We start from the raw sequence: 25,869 nt of genomic DNA on the forward strand, positions 1-25,869 counted from the left end.
TTCAGGCGCACAGGTACCGCTCGATATGAAAAATAAATTAATGGTGCCCATTTCACTATTTTTAGGTGAAAAATGTATTTCTGGGTTTGCCCATGTGGATTCTGGGGCATCTGCTAATTTTATTAATTCTGGGTTCTGGTCCTCTCTGGGGGTACGTCCGCTTCAGCTTAAGTGCCCGCTGAGTATTACTGGAGCGGATTTTACCCCATTGGCTCAGGGTAAGGTGAAATATATAACTCCCTCTCTTGATGTAAGGGTGGGTTCTATTCACTTCGAGTCATTGGAATTTTTAGTTATGGATAATTTGTCTTCAGACATTATTCTGGGGTTACCTTGGTTGGCACAACACAACCCAACATTTGATTGGTCCACCAGGGAATTGGTCAAATGGGGATCTAACTGTGCTTCGCATTGTGTTGCGCTGAATGTTGCAGATTGTTCTCCGGTTGAAGGAGAGATCCCTGAGTTTTTGTCAGATTTTGCAGATGTGTTTGATGAAAAAGCAGTAGATGTCTTACCGCCACATCGCCCATATGATTGTGCTGTTGATTTGGTTCCAGGGTCCAGGTATCCGAGGGGAAGAATTTTTAATTTGTCTAGGCCTGAGAGAGAGGCAATGCGTGAATACATCAAAGATAGTTTACGTAAAGGCCACATTCGCCCTTCTTCTTCTCCTATGGGTGCGGGATTTTTCTTTGTGGGGAAAAAAGATGGGGGCCTGCGCCCCTGTATTGACTATCGTGAGCTAAATAAAATTACAGTGAAAAACCAGCACCCTCTTCCTCTTATTCCTGATTTGTTTAATCAGATTGTTGGGGCTAAGTGGTTCTCCAAAATTGACCTGCGAGGGGCCTACAATCTGATCAGGATAAGAGAGGGTGATGAGTGGAAGACCGCTTTTAATACTCCCGAGGGGCACTTCGAGTACCTTGTTATGCCCTTCGGATTATGCAATGCGCCCGCGGTCTTTCAACACTTGGTAAATGATGTATTTCGTGAATACCTAGGACGATTTGTAATTTTGGGTTTAATCCTAGATGTTCTTCAGTACATGCTGCCGAATCTGTTAACCCTTCTGCTGAAAAAATCTACAATAAACTGTGCACAGTTTGGGCCCAGGCTCTTCAGAACCTGGTTAAAGCCCAAGAAAGTTTTAAAAAACAATCTGATAAAAAACGTATATCTGGCCCAGAATATATGGTGGGGGATAAGGTATGGCTCTCTACTAGAAACTTAAGGTTAAAAGCCCCGTCTGGTAAACTTTCTCCAAAATACATTGGTCCTTATGTAATTATGAAAATCATTAACCCTGTGTCTTATCAGTTACAATTACCTAAGAGTTGGAAAATACATGATGTCTTTCATAAATCACTGTTAAAGAAATATGTTAACCCTGTGTTGCCGTCTACTTCCCCTGCTCCCTTGGTCGTCCAAGGTGAACTGGAATACGAGGTGGAGAGAATTCTGGATTCTCGTTGGGTCCAGAGTTCTCTACAATATCTTGTTCACTGGAAGGGATTTGGTCCGGAAGAACGGACTTGGGTGGCGAGCAAAGACATGCATGCACCTCGTCTGGTTAGACAATACCACATGCGTAACCCTTCCAGGCCGGGTCCTTTGGGTGAGGGTCCTGAGGCCCCTCATAAGAGGGGGGGTACTGTTAGGAATGTGACTTTGCGCTCCTCAGTCCATGTCGGGCGGCCAAGGAAGCGCTGAGTTTATGTCTGCTGTTGCACTGGTTTTGTGTCTGAATTGTGTTTCACTTCTCAGCCACACCTGCCTGGCCTGTCAGACTTCTGGCAGTGTAGGGGTTACTGCACTGCTAGGTCTGTTCAGCTGAGCTTGATGCTGGGATCTGGGCTGCTCCAATCAGCTGCTGGACCTGGTCTTTTTCCCTGGATAAAAAGCAGTCAGATCCTCAGTTCCCTGCTGGTTATTAGTTGTTACTAGTCCCAGCTCCCCTGCTCCTTTCCCAGCGTTCCCTGTCCTAATCCCCTTGCTATTGCTCTGCCCGTGTTCTGACCTCTTGCTTGACATTTGACTATCCGCTCTCCTTCTGATTTTGTACTGCGTTGTCTGTTTGGTTTTGACCCTGCTAGTTGACTATCCTCCATTGTGTTTTGTTTGTCTGTCTACGTTTTGTGTATCCACCTACGCAGTGTAGGGACCGACTCCGTGGTTGTCCGCGACCGTTTAGGGTCGACTGAGGCAAGTAGGCAGGTGACAGTGGGTGGGTTCAGATCTAGGGCCCACTGTCTTTTGTCTTGTCTACGCCTGCCAGTCCTGACATGAGTACTTCACCTAATGTTGAGGATTCAGTAATTGTTGACGATCCAGATATCACTGTGGTTTCTGTTGTAACAAAGGAAGATTCAGGTGTTCTCCCTGTTAGCTTTTCTGACGATGAAGATTGTGCTTCGCTAGACATGTACGTTGATCCAGCATTGAAAGATGTATCTGTGATTTTCTCAAATGTGCTGTGTGACTGTAATAAGTTTGTAGAAGCAGACTCTTTGGTTGGACTTGACTCTGGAGATGCAGTGGAAGTGGAACTAGTATGGGAGGAAGTGTCGAGCGTGACACTTTCAGTTGTGTACTGTACTTGTGGTGTAGTTGTTGGCTTCTCAGTTGAAGCTTGTACCTTTGGTGTTACCGATGCACTGAAATTAGTTATTTCTTCAGTGGAGGGAAACGGGGTGCTCTCCAGTGCCGTAGAACTGATTTCAATTGTAGTGGAATGTTCCGTTGTTGCAATTTTAGAAGTGAGTAAGGCTTCTGTCGTTGAGGGTTCAGTGGCTGTGGGACCTTCAGATTTGAATGGTGTTCCTGATGCTACCAAGGAAGATTGAGATGATTGCTGCCTTGTTCCTTCTGAAGATGAGTGTTGTGATTCGACGGAAGTAGCAGTTGACATTGTATTGGAAGTTGTGTCGGTATATTTCTCAGGTGTGCTGTATGAAGTTGAAATTTCTGCAGACGAAAACCCATTGGTTTGCCTCGACTCGGAGGATGTCATGGCTTCTGTCCTAGCGGGAGAAGAAGTGTGGAGCATGACATGGTCAGAAGTGACTACTTCTGAAGGGGTAGTTGTTAAACTGTCGGTGGTAGATTGCTGCTTTGTAGTTTCCAAGGCAGAGAAATGAGTCGTTTCGGCCATGGTTTCTAACGGGGTGTTGTTAAAGACTGTGTTATTGGTTTGAATGGTAGTGGAAACTGTAGCTGATGACATTTTGGAACTGAGTACTTCACCTAATGTTGAGGATTCAGTAATTGTTGACGATCCAGATATCACTGTGGTTTCTGTTGTAACAAAGGAAGATTCAGGTGTTCTCCCTGTTATCTTTCCTGACGATGAAGATTGTGCTTCACTAGACATGTATGTTGATCCAGCATTGAAAGATGTATCTGTGATTTTCTCAAATGTGCTGTGTGACTGTAATAAGTTTGTAGAAGAAGCAGACTCTTTGGTTGGACTTGACTCTGGAGATGCAGTGGAAGTAGAACTAGTATGGGAGGAAGTGTCGAGCGTGACACTTTCAGTTGTGTACTGTACTTGTGGTGCAGTTGTTGGCTTCTCAGTTGAAAATTGTACGTTTGGTGTTACCGATGCACTGAAATTAGTTGTTTCTTCAGTGGAGGGAAACGGGGTGCTCTTCAGTGCCGTAGAAGTGATTTCAATTGTAGTGGAATGTTCCGTTGTTGCAATTTTAGAAGTGAGTAAGGCTTCTGTTGTTGAGGGTTCCGTGGCTGTGGATCCATCAGATTTGTATGGTGTTCCTGATGCTACGAAGGAAGATTGAGATGATTGCTGCCTTGTTCCTTCTGAAGATGAGTGTTGTGATTCGACGGAAGTAGCAGTTGACATTGTATTGGAAGTTGTGTCGGTATATTTCACAGGTGTGCTGTATGAACTTGAAATTTCTGCAGACGAAAACCCATTGGTTTGCCTCGACTCGGAGGATGTCATGGCTTCTGTCCTAGCAGGAGAAGAAGTGTGGAGCATGACATGGTCGGAAGTGACTACTTCTGAAGGGGTAGTTGTTAAACTGTCGGTGGTAGATTGCTGCTTTGTAGTTTCCAAGGCAGAGAAATGAGTCGTTTCGGCCATGGTTTCTAACGGGGTGTTGTTAAAGACTGTGTTATTGGTTTGAATGGTAGTGGAAACTGTAGCTGATGACATTTTGGAACTGAGTACTTCACCTAATGTTGAGGATTCAGTAATTGTTGACGATCCAGATATCACTGTGGTTTCTGTTGTAACAAAGGAAGATTCAGGTGTTCTCCCTGTTATCTTTCCTGACGATGAAGATTGTGCTTCACTAGACATGTACGTTGATCCAGCATTGAAAGATGTATCTGTGATTTTCTCAAATGTGCTGTGTGACTGTAATAAGTTTGTAGAAGCAGACTCTTTGGTTGGACTTGACTCTGGAGATGCAGTGGAAGTAGAACTAGTATGGGAGGAAGTGTCGAGCGTGACACTTTCAGTTGTGTACTGTACTTGTGGTGCAGTTGTTGGCTTCTCAGTTGAAGCTTGTACGTTTGGTGTTACCGATGCACTGAAATGAGTTGTTTCTTCAGTGGAGGGAAACGGGGTGCTCTTCAGTGCCGTAGAAGTGATTTCAATTGTAGTGGAATGTTCCGTTGTTGCAATTTTAGAAGTGAGTAAGGCTTCTGTTGTTGAGGGTTCCGTGGCTGTGGATCCTTCAGATTTGTATGGTGTTCCTGATGCTACGAAGGAAGATTGAGATGATTGCTGCCTTGTTCCTTCTGAAGATGAGTGTTGTGATTCGACGGAAGTAGCAGTTGACATTGTATTGGAAGTTGTGTCGGTATATTTCACAGGTGTGCTGTATGAACTTGAAATTTCTGCAGACGAAAACCCATTGGTTTGCCTCGACTCGGAGGATGTCATGGCTTCTGTCCTAGCGGGAGAAGAAGTGTGGAGCATGACATGGTCAGAAATTACTACTTCTGAAGGGGTAGTTGTTAAACTGTCGGTGGTAGATTGCTGCTTTGTAGTTTCCAAGGCAGAGAAATGAGTCGTTTCGGCCATGGTTTCTAACGGGGTGCTGTTAAAGACTGTGTTATTGGTTTGAATGGTAGTGGAAACTGTAGCTGATGACATTTTGGAACTGAGTACTTCACCTAATGTTGAGGATTCAGTAATTGTTGACGATCCAGATATCACTGTGGTTTCTGTTGTAACAAAGGAAGATTCAGGTGTTCTCCCTGTTATCTTTCCTGACGATGAAGATTGTGCTTCGCTAGACATGTACGTTGATCCAGCATTGAAAGATGTATCTGTGATTTTCTCAAATGTGCTGTGTGACTGTAATAAGTTTGTAGAAGCAGACTCTTTGGTTGGACTTGACTCTGGAGATACAGTGGAAGTGGAACTAGTATGGGAGGAAGTGTCGAGCGTGACACTTTCAGTTGTGTACTGTACTTGTGGTGTAGTTGTTGGCTTCTCAGTTGAAGCTTGTACCTTTGGTGTTACCGATGCACTGAAATGAGTTGTTTCTTCAGTGGAGGGAAACGGGGTGCTCTTCAGTGCCGTAGAACTGATTTCAATTGTAGTGGAATGTTCCGTTGTTGCAATTTTAGAAGTGAGTAAGGCTTCTGTTGTTGAGGGTTCAGTGGCTGTGGGACCTTCAGATTTGTTTGGTGTTCCTGATGCTACCAAGGAAGATTGAGATGATTGCTGCCTTGTTCCTTCTGAAGATGAGTGTTGTGATTCGACGGAAGTAGCAGTTGACATTGTATTGGAAGTTGTGTCGGTATATTTCTCAGGTGTGCTGTATGAAGTTGAAATTTCTGCAGACGAAAACCCATTGGTTTGCCTCGACTCGGAGGATGTCATGGCTTCTGTCCTAGCGGGAGAAGAAGTGTGGAGCATGACATGGTCAGAAGTGACTACTACTGAAGGGGTAGTTGTTAAACTGTCGGTGGTAGATTGCTGCTTTGTAGTTTCCAAGGCAGAGAAATGAGTCGTTTCGGCCATGGTTTCTAACGGGGTGTTGTTAAAGACTGTGTTATTGGTTTGAATGGTAGTGGAAACTGTAGCTGATGACATTTTGGAACTGAGTACTTCACCTAATGTTGAGGATTCAGTAATTGTTGACGATCCAGATATCACTGTGGTTTCTGTTGTAACAAAGGAAGATTCAGGTGTTCTCCCTGTTATCTTTCCTGACGATGAAGATTGTGCTTCACTAGACATGTACGTTGATCCAGCATTGAAAGATGTATCTGTGATTTTCTCAAATGTGCTGTGTGACTGTAATAAGTTTGTAGAAGCAGACTCTTTGGTTGGACTTGACTCTGGAGATGCAGTGGAAGTAGAACTAGTATGGGAGGAAGTGTCGAGCGTGACACTTTCAGTTGTGTACTGTACTTGTGGTGCAGTTGTTGGCTTCTCAGTTGAAGCTTGTACGTTTGGTGTTACCGATGCACTGAAATGAGTTGTTTCTTCAGTGGAGGGAAACGGGGTGCTCTTCAGTGCCGTAGAAGTGATTTCAATTGTAGTGGAATGTTCCGTTGTTGCAATTTTAGAAGTGAGTAAGGCTTCTGTTGTTGAGGGTTCCGTGGCTGTGAATCCTTCAGATTTGTATGGTGTTCCTGATGCTACGAAGGAAGATTGAGATGATTGCTGCCTGGTTCCTTCTGAAGATGAGTGTTGTGATTCGACGGAAGTAGCAGTTGACATTGTATTGGAAGTTGTGTCGGTATATTTCACAGGTGTGCTGTATGAACTTGAAATTTCTGCAGACGAAAACCCATTGGTTTGCCTCGACTCGGAGGATGTCATGGCTTCTGTCCTAGCAGGAGAAGAAGTGTGGAGCATGACATGGTCAGAAGTGACTACTTCTGAAGGGGTAGTTGTTAAACTGTCGGTGGTAGATTGCTGCTTTGTAGTTTCCAAGGCAGAGAAATGAGTCGTTTCGGCCATGGTTTCTAACGGGGTGTTGTTAAAGGCTGTGTTATTGGTTTGAATGGTAGTGGAAACTGTAGCTGATGACATTTTGGAACTGAGTACTTCACCTAATGTTGAGGATTCAGTAATTGTTGACGATCCAGATATCACTGTGGTTTCTGTTGTAACAAAGGAAGATTCAGGTGTTCTCCCTGTTATCTTTCCTGACGATGAAGATTGTGCTTCACTAGACATGTATGTTGATCCAGCATTGAAAGATGTATCTGTGATTTTCTCAAATGTGCTGTGTGACTGTAATAAGTTTGTAGAAGAAGCAGACTCTTTGGTTGGACTTGACTCTGGAGATGCAGTGGAAGTAGAACTAGTATGGGAGGAAGTGTCGAGCGTGACACTTTCAGTTGTGTACTGTACTTGTGGTGCAGTTGTTGGCTTCTCAGTTGAAAATTGTACGTTTGGTGTTACCGATGCACTGAAATTAGTTGTTTCTTCAGTGGAGGGAAACGGGGTGCTCTTCAGTGCCGTAGAAGTGATTTCAATTGTAGTGGAATGTTCCGTTGTTGCAATTTTAGAAGTGAGTAAGGCTTCTGTTGTTGAGGGTTCCGTGGCTGTGGATCCATCAGATTTGTATGGTGTTCCTGATGCTACGAAGGAAGATTGAGATGATTGCTGCCTTGTTCCTTCTGAAGATGAGTGTTGTGATTCGACGGAAGTAGCAGTTGACATTGTATTGGAAGTTGTGTCGGTATATTTCACAGGTGTGCTGTATGAACTTGAAATTTCTGCAGACGAAAACCCATTGGTTTGCCTCGACTCGGAGGATGTCATGGCTTCTGTCCTAGCAGGAGAAGAAGTGTGGAGCATGACATGGTCGGAAGTGACTACTTCTGAAGGGGTAGTTGTTAAACTGTCGGTGGTAGATTGCTGCTTTGTAGTTTCCAAGGCAGAGAAATGAGTCGTTTCGGCCATGGTTTCTAACGGGGTGTTGTTAAAGACTGTGTTATTGGTTTGAATGGTAGTGGAAACTGTAGCTGATGACATTTTGGAACTGAGTACTTCACCTAATGTTGAGGATTCAGTAATTGTTGACGATCCAGATATCACTGTGGTTTCTGTTGTAACAAAGGAAGATTCAGGTGTTCTCCCTGTTATCTTTCCTGACGATGAAGATTGTGCTTCACTAGACATGTACGTTGATCCAGCATTGAAAGATGTATCTGTGATTTTCTCAAATGTGCTGTGTGACTGTAATAAGTTTGTAGAAGCAGACTCTTTGGTTGGACTTGACTCTGGAGATGCAGTGGAAGTAGAACTAGTATGGGAGGAAGTGTCGAGCGTGACACTTTCAGTTGTGTACTGTACTTGTGGTGCAGTTGTTGGCTTCTCAGTTGAAGCTTGTACGTTTGGTGTTACCGATGCACTGAAATGAGTTGTTTCTTCAGTGGAGGGAAACGGGGTGCTCTTCAGTGCCGTAGAAGTGATTTCAATTGTAGTGGAATGTTCCGTTGTTGCAATTTTAGAAGTGAGTAAGGCTTCTGTTGTTGAGGGTTCCGTGGCTGTGGATCCTTCAGATTTGTATGGTGTTCCTGATGCTACGAAGGAAGATTGAGATGATTGCTGCCTTGTTCCTTCTGAAGATGAGTGTTGTGATTCGACGGAAGTAGCAGTTGACATTGTATTGGAAGTTGTGTCGGTATATTTCACAGGTGTGCTGTATGAACTTGAAATTTCTGCAGACGAAAACCCATTGGTTTGCCTCGACTCGGAGGATGTCATGGCTTCTGTCCTAGCGGGAGAAGAAGTGTGGAGCATGACATGGTCAGAAATTACTACTTCTGAAGGGGTAGTTGTTAAACTGTCGGTGGTAGATTGCTGCTTTGTAGTTTCCAAGGCAGAGAAATGAGTCGTTTCGGCCATGGTTTCTAACGGGGTGCTGTTAAAGACTGTGTTATTGGTTTGAATGGTAGTGGAAACTGTAGCTGATGACATTTTGGAACTGAGTACTTCACCTAATGTTGAGGATTCAGTAATTGTTGACGATCCAGATATCACTGTGGTTTCTGTTGTAACAAAGGAAGATTCAGGTGTTCTCCCTGTTATCTTTCCTGACGATGAAGATTGTGCTTCGCTAGACATGTACGTTGATCCAGCATTGAAAGATGTATCTGTGATTTTCTCAAATGTGCTGTGTGACTGTAATAAGTTTGTAGAAGCAGACTCTTTGGTTGGACTTGACTCTGGAGATACAGTGGAAGTGGAACTAGTATGGGAGGAAGTGTCGAGCGTGACACTTTCAGTTGTGTACTGTACTTGTGGTGTAGTTGTTGGCTTCTCAGTTGAAGCTTGTACCTTTGGTGTTACCGATGCACTGAAATGAGTTGTTTCTTCAGTGGAGGGAAACGGGGTGCTCTTCAGTGCCGTAGAACTGATTTCAATTGTAGTGGAATGTTCCGTTGTTGCAATTTTAGAAGTGAGTAAGGCTTCTGTTGTTGAGGGTTCAGTGGCTGTGGGACCTTCAGATTTGTTTGGTGTTCCTGATGCTACCAAGGAAGATTGAGATGATTGCTGCCTTGTTCCTTCTGAAGATGAGTGTTGTGATTCGACGGAAGTAGCAGTTGACATTGTATTGGAAGTTGTGTCGGTATATTTCTCAGGTGTGCTGTATGAAGTTGAAATTTCTGCAGACGAAAACCCATTGGTTTGCCTCGACTCGGAGGATGTCATGGCTTCTGTCCTAGCGGGAGAAGAAGTGTGGAGCATGACATGGTCAGAAGTGACTACTACTGAAGGGGTAGTTGTTAAACTGTCGGTGGTAGATTGCTGCTTTGTAGTTTCCAAGGCAGAGAAATGAGTCGTTTCGGCCATGGTTTCTAACGGGGTGTTGTTAAAGACTGTGTTATTGGTTTGAATGGTAGTGGAAACTGTAGCTGATGACATTTTGGAACTGAGTACTTCACCTAATGTTGAGGATTCAGTAATTGTTGACGATCCAGATATCACTGTGGTTTCTGTTGTAACAAAGGAAGATTCAGGTGTTCTCCCTGTTATCTTTCCTGACGATGAAGATTGTGCTTCACTAGACATGTACGTTGATCCAGCATTGAAAGATGTATCTGTGATTTTCTCAAATGTGCTGTGTGACTGTAATAAGTTTGTAGAAGCAGACTCTTTGGTTGGACTTGACTCTGGAGATGCAGTGGAAGTAGAACTAGTATGGGAGGAAGTGTCGAGCGTGACACTTTCAGTTGTGTACTGTACTTGTGGTGCAGTTGTTGGCTTCTCAGTTGAAGCTTGTACGTTTGGTGTTACCGATGCACTGAAATGAGTTGTTTCTTCAGTGGAGGGAAACGGGGTGCTCTTCAGTGCCGTAGAAGTGATTTCAATTGTAGTGGAATGTTCCGTTGTTGCAATTTTAGAAGTGAGTAAGGCTTCTGTTGTTGAGGGTTCCGTGGCTGTGAATCCTTCAGATTTGTATGGTGTTCCTGATGCTACGAAGGAAGATTGAGATGATTGCTGCCTTGTTCCTTCTGAAGATGAGTGTTGTGATTCGACGGAAGTAGCAGTTGACATTGTATTGGAAGTTGTGTCGGTATATTTCACAGGTGTGCTGTATGAACTTGAAATTTCTGCAGACGAAAACCCATTGGTTTGCCTCGACTCGGAGGATGTCATGGCTTCTGTCCTAGCAGGAGAAGAAGTGTGGAGCATGACATGGTCAGAAGTGACTACTTCTGAAGGGGTAGTTGTTAAACTGTCGGTGGTAGATTGCTGCTTTGTAGTTTCCAAGGCAGAGAAATGAGTCGTTTCGGCCATGGTTTCTAACGGGGTGTTGTTAAAGGCTGTGTTATTGGTTTGAATGGTAGTGGAAACTGTAGCTGATGACATTTTGGAACTGAGTACTTCACCTAATGTTGAGGATTCAGTAATTGTTGACGATCCAGATATCACTGTGGTTTCTGTTGTAACAAAGGAAGATTCAGGTGTTCTCCCTGTTATCTTTCCTGACGATGAAGATTGTGCTTCGCTAGACATGTACGTTGATCCAGCATTGAAAGATGTATCTGAGATTTTCTCAAATGTGCTGTGTGACTGTAATAAGTTTGTAGAAGCAGACTCTTTGGTTGGACTTGACTCTGGAGATACAGTGGAAGTGGAACTAGTATGGGAGGAAGTGTCGAGCGTTACACTTTCAGTTGTGTACTGTACTTGTGGTGTAGTTGTTGGCTTCTCAGTTGAAGCTTGTACCTTTTGTGTTACCGATGCACTGAAATGAGTTGTTTCTTCAGTGGAGGGAAACGGGGTGCTCTTCAGTGCCGTAGAACTGATTTCAATTGTAGTGGAATGTTCCGTTGTTGCAATTTTAGAAGTGAGTAAGGCTTCTGTTGTTGAGGGTTCAGTGGCTGTGGGACCTTCAGATTTGTTTGGTGTTCCTGATGCTACCAAGGAAGATTGAGATGATTGCTGCCTTGTTCCTTCTGAAGATGAGTGTTGTGATTCGACGGAAGTAGCAGTTGACATTGTATTGGAAGTTGTGTCGGTATATTTCTCAGGTGTGCTGTATGAAGTTGAAATTTCTGCAGACGAAAACCCATTGGTTTGCCTCGACTCGGAGGATGTCATGGCTTCTGTCCTAGCGGGAGAAGAAGTGTGGAGCATGACATGGTCAGAAGTGACTACTACTGAAGGGGTAGTTGTTAAACTGTCGGTGGTAGATTGCTGCTTTGTAGTTTCCAAGGCAGAGAAATGAGTCGTTTCGGCCATGGTTTCTAACGGGGTGTTGTTAAAGACTGTGTTATTGGTTTGAATGGTAGTGGAAACTGTAGCTGATGACATTTTGGAACTGAGTACTTCACCTAATGTTGAGGATTCAGTAATTGTTGACGATCCAGATATCACTGTGGTTTCTGTTGTAACAAAGGAAGATTCAGGTGTTCTCCCTGTTATCTTTCCTGACGATGAAGATTGTGCTTCACTAGACATGTACGTTGATCCAGCATTGAAAGATGTATCTGTGATTTTCTCAAATGTGCTGTGTGACTGTAATAAGTTTGTAGAAGCAGACTCTTTGGTTGGACTTGACTCTGGAGATGCAGTGGAAGTAGAACTAGTATGGGAGGAAGTGTCGAGCGTGACACTTTCAGTTGTGTACTGTACTTGTGGTGCAGTTGTTGGCTTCTCAGTTGAAGCTTGTACGTTTGGTGTTACCGATGCACTGAAATGAGTTGTTTCTTCAGTGGAGGGAAACGGGGTGCTCTTCAGTGCCGTAGAAGTGATTTCAATTGTAGTGGAATGTTCCGTTGTTGCAATTTTAGAAGTGAGTAAGGCTTCTGTTGTTGAGGGTTCCGTGGCTGTGAATCCTTCAGATTTGTATGGTGTTCCTGATGCTACGAAGGAAGATTGAGATGATTGCTGCCTTGTTCCTTCTGAAGATGAGTGTTGTGATTCGACAGAAGTAGCAGTTGACATTGTATTGGAAGTTGTGTCGGTATATTTCACAGGTGTGCTGTATGAACTTGAAATTTCTGCAGACGAAAACCCATTGGTTTGCCTCGACTCGGAGGATGTCATGGCTTCTGTCCTAGCAGGAGAAGAAGTGTGGAGCATGACATGGTCAGAAGTGACTACTTCTGAAGGGGTAGTTGTTAAACTGTCGGTGGTAGATTGCTGCTTTGTAGTTTCCAAGGCAGAGAAATGAGTCGTTTCGGCCATGGTTTCTAACGGGGTGTTGTTAAAGGCTGTGTTATTGGTTTGAATGGTAGTGGAAACTGTAGCTGATGACATTTTGGAACTGAGTACTTCACCTAATGTTGAGGATTCAGTAATTGTTGACGATCCAGATATCACTGTGGTTTCTGTTGTAACAAAGGAAGATTCAGGTGTTCTCCCTGTTAGCTTTTCTGACGATGAAGATTGTGCTTCGCTAGACATGTACGTTGATCCAGCATTGAAAGATGTATCTGTGATTTTCTCAAATGTGCTGTGTGACTGTAATAAGTTTGTAGAAGCAGACTCTTTGGTTGGACTTGACTCTGGAGATGCAGTGGAAGTGGAACTAGTATGGGAGGAAGTGTCGAGCGTGACACTTTCAGTTGTGTACTGTACTTGTGGTGTAGTTGTTGGCTTCTCAGTTGAAGCTTGTACGTTTGGTGTTACCGATGCACTGAAATGAGTTGTTTCTTCAGTGGAGGGAAACGGGGTGCTCTTCAGTGCCGTAGAAGTGATTTCAATTGTAGTGGAATGTTCCGTTGTTGCAATTTTAGAAGTGAGTAAGGCTTCTGTTGTTGAGGGTTCCGTGGCTGTGGATCCTTCAGATTTGTATGGTGTTCCTGATGCTACGAAGGAAGATTGAGATGATTGCTGCCTTGTTCCTTCTGAAGATGAGTGTTGTGATTCGACGGAAGTAGCAGTTGACATTGTATTGGAAGTTGTGTCGGTATATTTCACAGGTGTGCTGTATGAACTTGAAATTTCTGCAGATGAAAACCCATTGGTTCGCCTCGACTCGGAGGATGTCATGGCTTCTGTCCTAGCGGGAGAAGAGGTGTGGAGCATGACATGGTCAGAAGTGACTACTACTGAAGGGGTAGTTGTTAAACTGTCGGTGTTAGATTGCTGCTTTGTAGTTTCCAAGGCAGAGAAATTAGTTGTTTCAGCCATGGTTTCTAACGGGGTGCTGTTAAAGACTGTGTTATTGGTTTGAATGGTAGTGGAAACTGTAGCTGATGACATTTTGGAACTGAGTACTTCACCTAATGTTGAGGATTCAGTAATTGTTGACGATCCAGATATCACTGTGGTTTCTGTTGTAACAAAGGAAGATTCAGGTGTTCTCCCTGTTAGCTTTTCTGACGATGAAGATTGTGCTTCGCTAGACATGTACGTTGATCCAGCATTGAAAGATGTATCTGTGATTTTCTCAAATGTGCTGTGTGACTGTAATAAGTTTGTAGAAGCAGACTCTTTGGTTGGACTTGACTCTGGAGATGCAGTGGAAGTGGAACTAGTATGGGAGGAAGTGTCGAGCGTGACACTTTCAGTTGTGTACTGTACTTGTGGTGTAGTTGTTGGCTTCTCAGTTGAAGCTTGTACCTTTGGTGTTACCGATGCACTGAAATTAGTTGTTTCTTCAGTGGAGGGAAACGGGGTGCTCTTCAGTGCCGTAGAACTGATTTCAATTGTAGTGGAATGTTCCGTTGTTGCAATTTTAGAAGTGAGTAAGGCTTCTGTTGTTGAGGGTTCAGTGGCTGTGGGACCTTCAGATTTGTTTGGTGTTCCTGATGCTACCAAGGAAGATTGAGATGATTGCTGCCTTGTTCCTTCTGAAGATGAGTGTTGTGATTCGACGGAAGTAGCAGTTGACATTGTATTGGAAGTTGTGTCGGTATATTTCTCAGGTGTGCTGTATGAAGTTGAAATTTCTGCAGACGAAAACCCATTGGTTTGCCTCGACTCGGAGGATGTCATGGCTTCTGTCCTAGCGGGAGAAGAAGTGTGGAGCATGACATGGTCAGAAGTGACTACTTCTGAAGGGGTAGTTGTTAAACTGTCGGTGGTAGATTGCTGCTTTGTAGTTTCCAAGGCAGAGAAATGAGTCGTTTCGGCCATGGTTTCTAACGGGGTGCTGTTAAAGACTGTGTTATTGGTTTGAATGGTAGTGGAAACTGTAGCTGATGACATTTTGGAACTGAGTACTTCACCTAATGTTGAGGATTCAGTAATTGTTGACGATCCAGATATCACTGTGGTTTCTGTTGTAACAAAGGAAGATTCAGGTGTTCTCCCTGTTAGCTTTTCTGACGATGAAGATTGTGCTTCGCTAGACATGTACGTTGATCCAGCATTGAAAGATGTATCTGTGATTTTCTCAAATGTGCTGTGTGACTGTAATAAGTTTGTAGAAGCAGACTCTTTGGTTGGACTTGACTCTGGAGATGCAGTGGAAGTGGAACTAGTATGGGAGGAAGTGTCGAGCGTGACACTTTCAGTTGTGTACTGTACTTGTGGTGTAGTTGTTGGCTTCTCAGTTGAAGCTTGTACGTTTGGTGTTACCGATGCACTGAAATGAGTTGTTTCTTCAGTGGAGGGAAACGGGGTGCTCTTCAGTGCCGTAGAAGTGATTTCAATTGTAGTGGAATGTTCCGTTGTTGCAATTTTAGAAGTGAGTAAGGCTTCTGTTGTTGAGGGTTCCGTGGCTGTGGATCCTTCAGATTTGTATGGTGTTCCTGATGCTACGAAGGAAGATTGAGATGATTGCTGCCTTGTTCCTTCTGAAGATGAGTGTTGTGATTCGACGGAAGTAGCAGTTGACATTGTATTGGAAGTTGTGTCGGTATATTTCACAGGTGTGCTGTATGAACTTGAAATTTCTGCAGATGAAAACCCATTGGTTCGCCTCGACTCGGAGGATGTCATGGCTTCTGTCCTAGCGGGAGAAGAGGTGTGGAGCATGACATGGTCAGAAGTGACTACTACTGAAGGGGTAGTTGTTAAACTGTCGGTGTTAGATTGCTGCTTTGTAGTTTCCAAGGCAGAGAAATTAGTTGTTTCAGCCATGGTTTCTAACGGGGTGCTGTTAAAGGCTGTGTTATTGGTTTGAATGGTAGTGGAAACTGTAGCTGATGACATTTTGGAACTGAGTACTTCACCTAATGTTGAGGATTCAGTAATTGTTGACGATCCAGATATCACTGTGGTTTCTGTTGTAACAAAGGAAGATTCAGGTGTTCTCCCTGTTAGCTTTTCTGACGATGAAGATTGTGCTTCGCTAGACATGTACGTTGATCCAGCATTGAAAGATGTATCTGTGATTTTCTCAAATGTGCTGTGTGACTGTAATAAGTTTGTAGAAGCAGACTCTTTGGTTGGACTTGACTCTGAAGATGCAGTGGAAGTGGAACTAGTATGGGAGGAAGTGTCGAGCGTGACACTTTCAGTTGTGTACTGTACTTGTGGTGTAGTTGTTGGCTTCTCAGTTGAAGCTTGTACCTTTGGTGTTACCGATGCACTGAAATGAGTTGTTTCTTCAGTGGAGGGAAACGGGGTGCTCTTCAGTGTCGTAGAACTGATTTCAATTTTAGTGGAATGTTCCGTTGTTGCAATTTTAGAAGTGAGTAAGGCTTCTGTTGTTGAGGGTTCAGTGGCTGTGGGACCTTCAGATTTGTTTGGTGTTCCTGATGCTACCAAGGAAGATTGAGATGATTGCTGCCTTGTTCCTTCTGAAGATGATTGTTGTGATTCGACGGAAGTAGCAGTTGACATTGTATTGGAAGTTGTGTCTGTAAATTTTACAGGTGTGCTGTAGGTACTTGAAATTTCTGCAGACGAAAACCCATTTGTCTGCGTCGACTCAAAAGATGTCATGGCTGGAGTCCTAGCGGGAGAAGACGTGGGGAGCATGACATGGTCAGAAGTGACTACTTCTGAAGGGGTAGTTGTTAAACTGTCGGTGGTAGATTGCTGCTTTGTAGTTTCCAAGGCAGAGAAATGAGTTGTTTTGGCCATGTTTTCTAATGAGGTGCTATTCAAGAATGTGTTATTGGTTTGAATGATAGTGGAAACTGTAGCTGATGACATTTTGGAACTGAGTACTTCACCTAATGTTGAGGTTTCAGTAATGGTTGATTTGTCTGGTCCTTTTGTAATGGGAGATGTTAAGCTTGAGATGTCGAGTCCAGCTGCTATAGAATTAATGACTGAAGTCAACATCGAATAGACATTACTGGTAACATTTAGTTGTTGGTGGGTTGTGTCTGGTTCTTTGGTACTGAGATATGTTGAGATTGAGATGTTGATTTTAGCTGCTGTAGTATTATAAACTGAGGTTGAATAGTCAATACTAGTAACATTGAGTTGTTGGTTTGTTGTTTGAGAGTTGCTTAGATGTGATGTATCTGTTTTTTCATTACCAGAAGATGTTGCACTTGTGCTGCTTCCAATCAGTACAGTGTTAGAAACTGATGACGGAGCTGAATAGACATTACCAGTAACATGAGGTAACAATGTAATGGTATTTTCACTACTGGTCATTGTAATTTCTGATGTACCAGTTATGGTAATTTTAGTACTATCAGTCGAGGTGCTTAAAGGCAAAAGCTCGGTTTGTGATGCTTCGTTTGTTGTACTGGATAAGGTGTCTTCATTTGATGTTGTTTTTACAAGGCTTACTTGTACATTTCCTGATGTTGAACTTGATGTATATGTGCCCTCTGTATTTAAAGTTGATGCCATTAGATCTTCTCCAGTCTGTGTCTTAATGGGTGTCGTGGCCAGTGAGCCATGTCTTGTTGTTTCAGCTGTGAAGGTCCCAATCATAGTTGTCAACATTTTACTTGATTCTTCTGCAGTAGACGAGGAAACACTTGGCGTTGTTGATCCCATAGTACTGTTTTTGATTGTTGTTGGTTCTATAGCAGCTGTAGTACTTTGTACAATGTCTATAAAATGAAAATAATCGATAATGAAAAAACAATGAAGCACTCTCTTAATAATTGTACTTTGACATATGCAGAGGTCGAAATGTTTGATGTATATATGACTGTATACACAATATATATTAATTATCGCTACAGGGGGGTTGTACCATTACCTATACAGTATACCAATTACAGATGAGTGAATCTATTTGTATATTTGTAGATTCAGCCTGAATCTGGAGACTCAGGAGGCAGGAGGTGGGACCCTGGAGCGGGACTAGGCAGCTGGTAAGCAGATTTTTCCCTGCAATAACGGGACACTTGTCCAGGACAGTTGGAGGCACTGACTTTAACTAGGCCTTATTTTTGGAGTAGAGTTTATGTTTCAAGCCTTCTTCACAAACCCTGCAAAACCAAGCTAGGGCTTATTTTTGGAGTAAAAGAGTATATACAGTGCTGCACTAGTTAGATGTGATGATCAGGACTTACACCCTCCTCCACTTGTCTCAGAAAGGCATACTTGAAAAGAGCCGAAGTTAACACTTGGGAGCAGAAGACGTGAGCTGTTTTGTGGACTTGCTGATACAAGGCAAAAGCCCCAACTGGGGATTTGTAAAACTTTAAGTAAGAGTTGTGTAAGCTCAACCCAAATTCAGATATATGCTTTAATAAAGACTTAGTATGCTAAAAGGACTTCAAGTGCAATACCTTGTTCCTGCACAAATAGGAACTAAGGTCATAGGAGTGTGTGCAGACATGGTAGGCTCCGTAGAAGTCTATCAAATGTTGGATGTACATGTTGTAAGTTAAAATGCAATAGGATAGTTAGATAGATAGATAGATAGATAGATAGATAGATAGATAGATAGATTGAAGATAGATATATAGGAGATAGATAGATAGATAGAAGATAGATATATAGGAGAGAGATAGATAGTAGAAATCTCTGATTAAAAAAGCGAAACGTCGCAACTGTGGGATTAATAAATCACCCTTTTGTTTGCAACTGGAGTGCCGCAGTGATTTACCTGGACTAGATAGATAGGCTATATTTACACACTGTAAGAGACCGGCCGTTCCGTGACCAGGCCGGGTCACGGAACGGCCGGTCTCTGAAAAGATCATCCTGGATGATCTTTAGTGCTGCTTAGTTCTAATGTGGGCGCATCTGTGCGCGCTCCGCATCAGAACTTCCTACTGCACACAATGGAGTGTGCGGCCAGAGCCGCTTGCTCCATATTGTGCACTGACAGGGTTTTCTGCAGCCGCTATTCACTGAATAGCCGCCGCAGAAAACTGGCATGTCAGTTTTCTATGGTGCCGCTAGGGATCCCTGCCGGAGTGTATACTATATGTATACTCTACGACCGGGATTCCCTCAGAAGACAGCAATGAGTAAGTTCTGTGGGAATCACGGCCGTTGTAAGAACGCCCGTGATTCCCACGGAACTTACTTTCTGTGAACATAGCCTAACTATGTATTTGCATCTATATATATCAGGCTTATTTCTCTGGAGAGAGGGATATCTGGCCATTCCCCTGTTTTGAGACTTGCAACTGAGGCTCCACAGACCCTTTTTTTGCATATATATATATATATATATATATATATATATATATATATATATATATATATTATTGCATTATAACCTACAACGTGTACGTCCAACATTTGAAATTTCTACTTTCATTGTTTGTGGCTATAACATCAGTATTCAGTAGAGTCCATCAGGAAGGTTCTGGTTACCTTGGCAGTTGAGTCCTGAATATCCAGGCAGGCATTCACATGCATACGAGCCATTAGTGTTTATACATATAGAAGTATTGGAGCAGTTGTTGGCCGTGGGTGTAGCACATTCATTGATATCTGCCAAAACATTAGAACAGTTAAAAAAATATAACAGTAAATGATTTATAAACCAAACAAACCGCTAGTAGTTACATACATCGGGCATTCTACCGTCCCCTTTCATGGAATCAGATTTCTTGCAGAGACACAACTCTGTATGTACAGAACTTATAACAAAGGTTTCACTGGTTGCTATGAGCAAAGTTTCTTGGCCTCGCATTTGTGTGTACGCTGGCACAGTATAGATCAAAAGGAAAAACATTCCTCTCCACAGATAACTAAATGGTCATAGTTCTGGTTAAGCGACCTGTTTCATTGTATTCTAATGGAGCTAAGGAGTCAGCATACTATAACTGCTAATACCATACTTCCCGTACCAAGTCCCTAACTAAGTACAGTATGTGTCAGATAAACCTTCACCTACTAGGGTGTGTTCACTTATTTAGGTTTTTAACTGCGGTTTTTAAATACAGAGCCAGGAACGGATCATAAATGGAAGGCATGTATTAAGCAAAGACTGTGATTTAATTCCCCCCCCCCTTTTTTTCAGGCTTTAAGGACCCAGATTATGTCAGACTGTCATTTATTTATTTATTTTTTATAAAATAAGCAAGGGGGGGGGGGGGTGTCAGGATCTTTGTAATATATACAGTGAGTCCAAGAAGTATTTGATCCATTGCTGATTTTCTTTGCCCACTAATAAAGACACTATCCTTCAGCACTTTTAATGGTAGATATATTCTAACATGGAGAGACAGAATATCAAGAAAAAAATCCAGAATATAATTTTAAAGAATATATTTTAATTAATTTGTATTTCAATGAGGAAAATAAGTATTTGATCCCTCTTACCAAACACACTCAATACTTCGTGGCAAAGCCTTTGTTTGCAAGCACAGCGGTGAGACGTTTGTTGTAGTTAACCACAAGTTTAGCACACACACCAGGGGGAATTTTGGCCCACTCTTCTTTGCAGATTCTCTCTAAATCATGAAGGTTGGTGGGCTGTCGCTTGGCAACTCTGACCTTCAGCTCCCTCCATAGATTTTCGATCGGATTGAGGTCTGGCGACTGGCTGGGCTACTCCATGACCTTAATGTGATTTTTCTTGAGCCAATCCTTTGTTGCCTTTGCTGTATGTTTAGGGTCGTTATCATGTTGGAAGACCCAACCACGGCCCATTTTCAGAACCCTGGCAGAGGGGAGGAGGTTGTCCCTCAGGATTGTGCGGTACATGGCTCCATCCATCTTCCCAGTGATGCTGTGAAGTAGCCCTGTACCCTTGGCAGAGAAACACCCCCAAAACATTATGCTTCCACCTCCATGCTTGACGATGGGCACAGTGTTCTTGGGGTCATAGGCAGCATTTTTCTTCCTCCACACATGGCGGGTGGAGTTGAGGCCAAAAAGTTCAATTTTGGTCTCATCTGACCACAAAACCTTCTCCCAATAACTTGGTTCATCTTTCAAATGATCATTGGCATACTTGAGGCGCGCCTCCACATGTGCTCTCTTCAGCAGGGGTACCTTTCGGGCACTGCAGGATGTGAATCCATTGTTGCGCAAAGTGTTGCCAATTGTTTCCTTGCAAACTGTGGTCCCAGCTGCCTTCAGGTCATTTGCTAACTCCTGCTGAGTGGTTGCAGGACGATTTCTGACTGTTCTCAGCATCATTGCCACCCCACGAGGCGAAATCTTCTTTGGAGCACCGGGCCGAGGTCTGTTGATTGTCATGTTATACTCTTTAAACTTTCTGATAATTGCACCAATAGTTGTTACTTTCACATTCAACACCTTACTAATCTTTTTGTAGCCCATTCCAGCTTTGTGAAGGTCAACAATTCTGACTCTGAGGTCCTGTGACAGCTCTTTGGTTTTACCCATGTTGGAGACTTGAAATCTGTGTGATCTGTCTGATTCTGTGGACAGTTGTTTTTCACACAAGTGATTAGTGAGAAAATGTGGCTTCAGGTCAGGTAACAAGTTGATTGGGAGTGTCTAACTGGTCTGTAAAAGCCAGAACTGCTAATGAATACTAAGGGATCAAATACTTATTTCACTCCATGAAATACAAATCAATTAATATATATTCCCTAGATTTATTTTCTGGATTTTCTTTTTAATATTCTGTCTCTCCATGTAAGAATACATCTACCATTAAAAGTATAGAATGATCATGTCTTTATTAGTGGGCAAACAAAGAAAATCAGCAAGGGATCAAATACTTCTTGGACTCACTGTATATATATATATATATATATATATATATATATATATATATATATATATATATATAAGTACTTACCATTAGCCTGTAAAAATGATGCTCAGGGCCTGGATCATTGGCAGGAAAAATAAAAAAAGAACCTTCCCTTACACCTTGGGAATATTACGCTGTTGTATGGTTTGTATGTGCCCCCTTTCACCTGTAAATTCTACGCCACTTGTGTCCTTAGAGGGGTGGTGCTGTTTGTGCAAGAAAGTAGCTGTGTCTTTTCTAATCCTTGATAGCCACTTTAAGGACCAAGGCCTTTTTTTCAAATCTGACTTGTTTTGTTTTATGTGCTAATAATTTTTTTGAAACTTAAGACTATGTTCACACACAGTATAACAACGGCCTTTGTTTTACTTGCTGAGCACCGGTAGGTGTTTGTATGTTCCTGCGGCCATCAGAGCTCTGACAGCGGTGACAGTCTGTGGAAATTAGTTAAGCAAGATGCAACATTTTGGATTTGATGAAGGGGCCAGCCCCGGAACGTGTTATCCTGTATGTACGTTTTGCTAAATAAACTACTTGTTATAATACATGGTATCTGGAGAGTATTTGCCAAGGCAGTGCTTCTCAAATGATCAGTATTTTCTGTGTATCCATTTCAATTGTTTGTACGAGCCCCAACATTTTTTGAAAGTATTCTGGAGTTTTAGCCTGGCACACAGACCTACAGTACCCCAACATTCGGGGTCATACACATAAAGCTCAAGGGGCGCTAAGGTGAGAGGCTATATCTTGCTTTTCACTATTAACCCCTTCCAGTGGCCTCCAATCTTTTGCTATTTTTTTCTCCTAACCTGACATAGTTGCCAGAAAACAGGATCATTCAAACCTGCTGAAAAATAATTGCTTATCGGCCACACATCCCCCCATGCAAAAGGGGACGTGCAACCAACAGTTGATTGAAAGAAAGAGCTGGTCACAGGACTGATCCAGCCTTGTGTAGGCTCTGTAAATGATTGCGCCTATATTAAGGGTTGTCAGAGACTGACAATTCTGACATTAATCAATATTAAAAGACATTTAAGAAACAATACAAACTGACCTGTACAGAAAATGTATGGATCCCCTTTATAACCAGCAGCACATTGACAAGAATAGTTTCCTGGCAGGTTGGTACAGGTACTATTCTCGGCACAGCTCGAAGAGTTTAGACATTCATCAATATCTGGAACAGAAGCAGAAAAGTGCTAACATGTTGTACATCTCTGTACTCTATCTATTCAATTGTTGCACACTATGGTACATACTAAGTTTTCATTACTTAAAAATCACAAAAATTTGTAATTGTGATAGGATTTCAGTAGTTTCCAATGGAAAACTGTAAAAAATGTAAATGCCAATTTCCCAGTACAACAAAAGCCAAATTCAGCTTAGTCAGGGTATTTTATGTGAATAGTTTATTTGTTTATAGTCACATATTAATGGATGTATTTGGATCAAGACACAATTAAATTTTTTTTTTTACCTGGAATAGGGCAAAAACAAACTAGAATTTTTTTCACTGGATTTATCAAGAAGCGTGAGCAGCGGGAAACCAGTGAAATGTAAAATTAGACGTGTGGGGAAAAACAGCGCAGATTGGTAAATGTTCCCTTAGAGAAAGATTTTTTTGAAACCTTGTGCAAAGGAAATGTGTAGCATTTACACATAACCAATCAAATGCCGGCTTTATTTTTTCAGAGCCATTTTTAAAAATGAAATAAGCAATCTATGGGCAACTAATCCAGTTTTCCTTTGCACGTGGTTGTACAACTCTCCCCCACGAGGCTGGCTTCACACTGCCTTAAAATTTCGGAAAACCACCAATAAAAACACCATGACCTTTATCTCTACTTTCTGGTGTTTTTTAGGCTGTGTGGCATTTTTTTCAATACATGGCATGCTGAAGGAAGTGGCATTTATTTATTTATTTTTTTGCAAACAGTGGTCTTTTTTTTTTCTCAATGGGATTGTTCTGGTTGTCTCAAAAACGTAATTTTTCCCCTGGTGTTTTTGTCACCTTTTGTGGTCCAGCAGCTAGGTCATGTGATGGCATTGGGAAAAAACTCATCACACAAAACACCTAAACCGCAAAAAGATCATTCAAATGCAAATGCATGGGGAAAAAAAAACCCAAAAAGCCAAACAAAAAGTGTGTGTGAGGGCACCCTTATTGTCATCCAACTACATCATGAAAAAAAAAAACATGAAAAAACGCATTAACAGCATAGTGAATATGAAAGGAAAGTGTGACACTTTATTTCCACAAATAACATATAAATCACTGACCTTTACAGCCATAGGAATTATTTGCAGGAATTGTATAACCTGTTTTACAGGCGCAGGTATATCCAGTGAATGTATTTATACAGATCTGTTCACAGAGGGAAGTTCCTTCATAACATTCATCAATGTCTTGAAAAAGTGAAAAGAAAATATAATTTTAGATTTAAGATCATAGAAACCAATACACATTGAAGGTCAGGTGCCGCTATATCTGTGCATGGACAGGCATGAACCCACTTACTTCTAAGGCCCAAACATAGTTAAATACTGACGACTTTCGAATAATTTTCCACACGTATATAAGTTTTTACGCATACACATGTACAGTACAACACGCTTTTAAATAAAAGCATAAAAATGATCATTATGGCCGTCATTATGAATAGACTGTTCCTGTAGTAAGAACATAGCCTTTCATTCATAACTGAGAAGACGTACGTCTTCAGAATTCAGTAATGTGCAAAATATGTACAACATGTCTGTTATGTTAAAGGAGAAGTCCCGCAAAAATTTTTATTAAAGTATTGTATTGCCCCTCAAAAGTTATACAAATCACCAATATACACTTATTACGGGAAATGCTTATAAAGTGCTTTTTTCCCTGCACGTACTACTGCATCAAGGCTTTACTTCCTGGATAACATGGTAATGTCACTTCCTGGATAACACGGTGATGTCACTTCCTGGATAACACGGTGATGTCACTTCCTGGGTAACATGGTCATGTCACTTCCTGGATAACATGGTCATGTCACTTCCTGGATAACATGGTGATGTCACTTCCTGGATAACATGGTGACGTCACTTCCTGGATAACACGGTGATGTCACAACCCAACTCCCAGAGCTGTGCGTGCTGTGGCTGCTGGAGAGGATGATGGCAGGGGAATGCTCAGTGTTCCTCCAGTGCCCTGTGTCCCTCAGTGTCCCCCTGCCATCATCCTATCCAGCACACCCAATGATGCTCGCAAGTAGTCTGATCAAATCCTTTGTAATGTCACCAGTTTTGATAAATGACAGTAATGCTTCAAATCTAACGTCAAGACACTGTTGACAGTGTTTGATGAGATTGTCTCCTCTGCCAAAATTTTAGATTTAAGTAAAAAGGTGATTTTTACAATGAATCTGCTTTGTGAATTGACATCTTCCATTGCACTCACCAAAACATTTGATTCCATCTCCGTATAATCCTGCAGGACAGTTGGAACACTGGTAGCCATCTAAAGGAGCTTTGTTATCCACACATGATGATGTATTGAAACAGGAGTTCTCCAGACAGGCATTGAAATCCTGAGTACAGAACTCGCCCGTCCACGCCGAGGAACATTTACAGGTCGCTGTCTGATGTACAGAAAGGAAATAAAATAAGAGATCAAAATACTATTCTAAGCAAAAAAAAAGTTTGTGTACCCCATGTTATTGGGAACCTGTTTCTACTTTCATGCTGCCTAAACTACCAATAAATCTATCAATAAAGCTGCCAGGAACTACCCTGATGACTTATATTTCCTCACCCATATGTTTCCTCTGAAACACTGCAGCCATTTAGCAGTACTTTACAGGGGTTGTTCACAAAAAACAACAACTTTCAAATCAACTGGTGCCAGAAATTGGTGCACCGAGATTTGTAATTTACTTCTAATAAAAAATCTCCAGTTTTTCAGTATTTATGAGCTGCTGTATGTCCTGCAGGAAGTGGTATATTCTCTCCAGTCTGGAGAGCAGGAGAGGTTTTCTATGAGGATTTGCTGCTGCTCTGGACAGTTCTTAGAAGCAGCAGCTCCATGGAGGGCATTGCGGAGCAGTACAGGGCAGTGTAATGCTGCGTTTACACGGAACGATTATTGTTCGAATTTTCGCAATAATGATTGCATAGTTGTCTCGTGTAAACGCAGCAAACGATCAAGCGATGAGCGAGAAATTGTTAATTTTGATCTTACAACATGTTGTTGTTCGCTAAAGATTCACAGATCACTTCGTGTACACAGTCTTTCAAAGATTCACCCTATGTGTGGGATGGGCTTAAGCGATCCTAAAAACGATTGCAATAATGTTTTTTCTTGCGAATTTTCTAACAATTTTTTTTAACAATTTATTCGTCTAAACGGTGATCGTTATAAAAACCAAATCATTGC

General features: G+C 42.2%; 1 protein-coding gene across 1 annotated transcript in view; it reads right to left on the reverse strand.

Moving 5' to 3' along the window:
* Positions 1–2,242: 2,242 nt before the first annotated feature.
* The window catches only part of LOC138794688 (mucin-3B-like), a 58,666-nt gene continuing 35,039 nt past the window's right edge, over positions 2,243–25,869 (reverse strand). Inside the window, exons 23-27 of the mRNA XM_069973497.1 lie at positions 24,895–25,075; positions 23,739–23,864; positions 22,513–22,635; positions 19,094–19,213; positions 2,243–17,367 (exon numbers count right to left, since the gene is read on the reverse strand). Coding sequence (XP_069829598.1) covers positions 2,243–17,367; positions 19,094–19,213; positions 22,513–22,635; positions 23,739–23,864; positions 24,895–25,075 — 15,675 coding nt within the window. The remainder of the gene's footprint in view (positions 17,368–19,093; positions 19,214–22,512; positions 22,636–23,738; positions 23,865–24,894; positions 25,076–25,869) is intronic.

Source organism: Dendropsophus ebraccatus, chromosome 6 (genome assembly GCF_027789765.1).
Source record: "Dendropsophus ebraccatus isolate aDenEbr1 chromosome 6, aDenEbr1.pat, whole genome shotgun sequence".
NCBI lineage: Eukaryota > Metazoa > Chordata > Amphibia > Anura > Hylidae > Dendropsophus > Dendropsophus ebraccatus.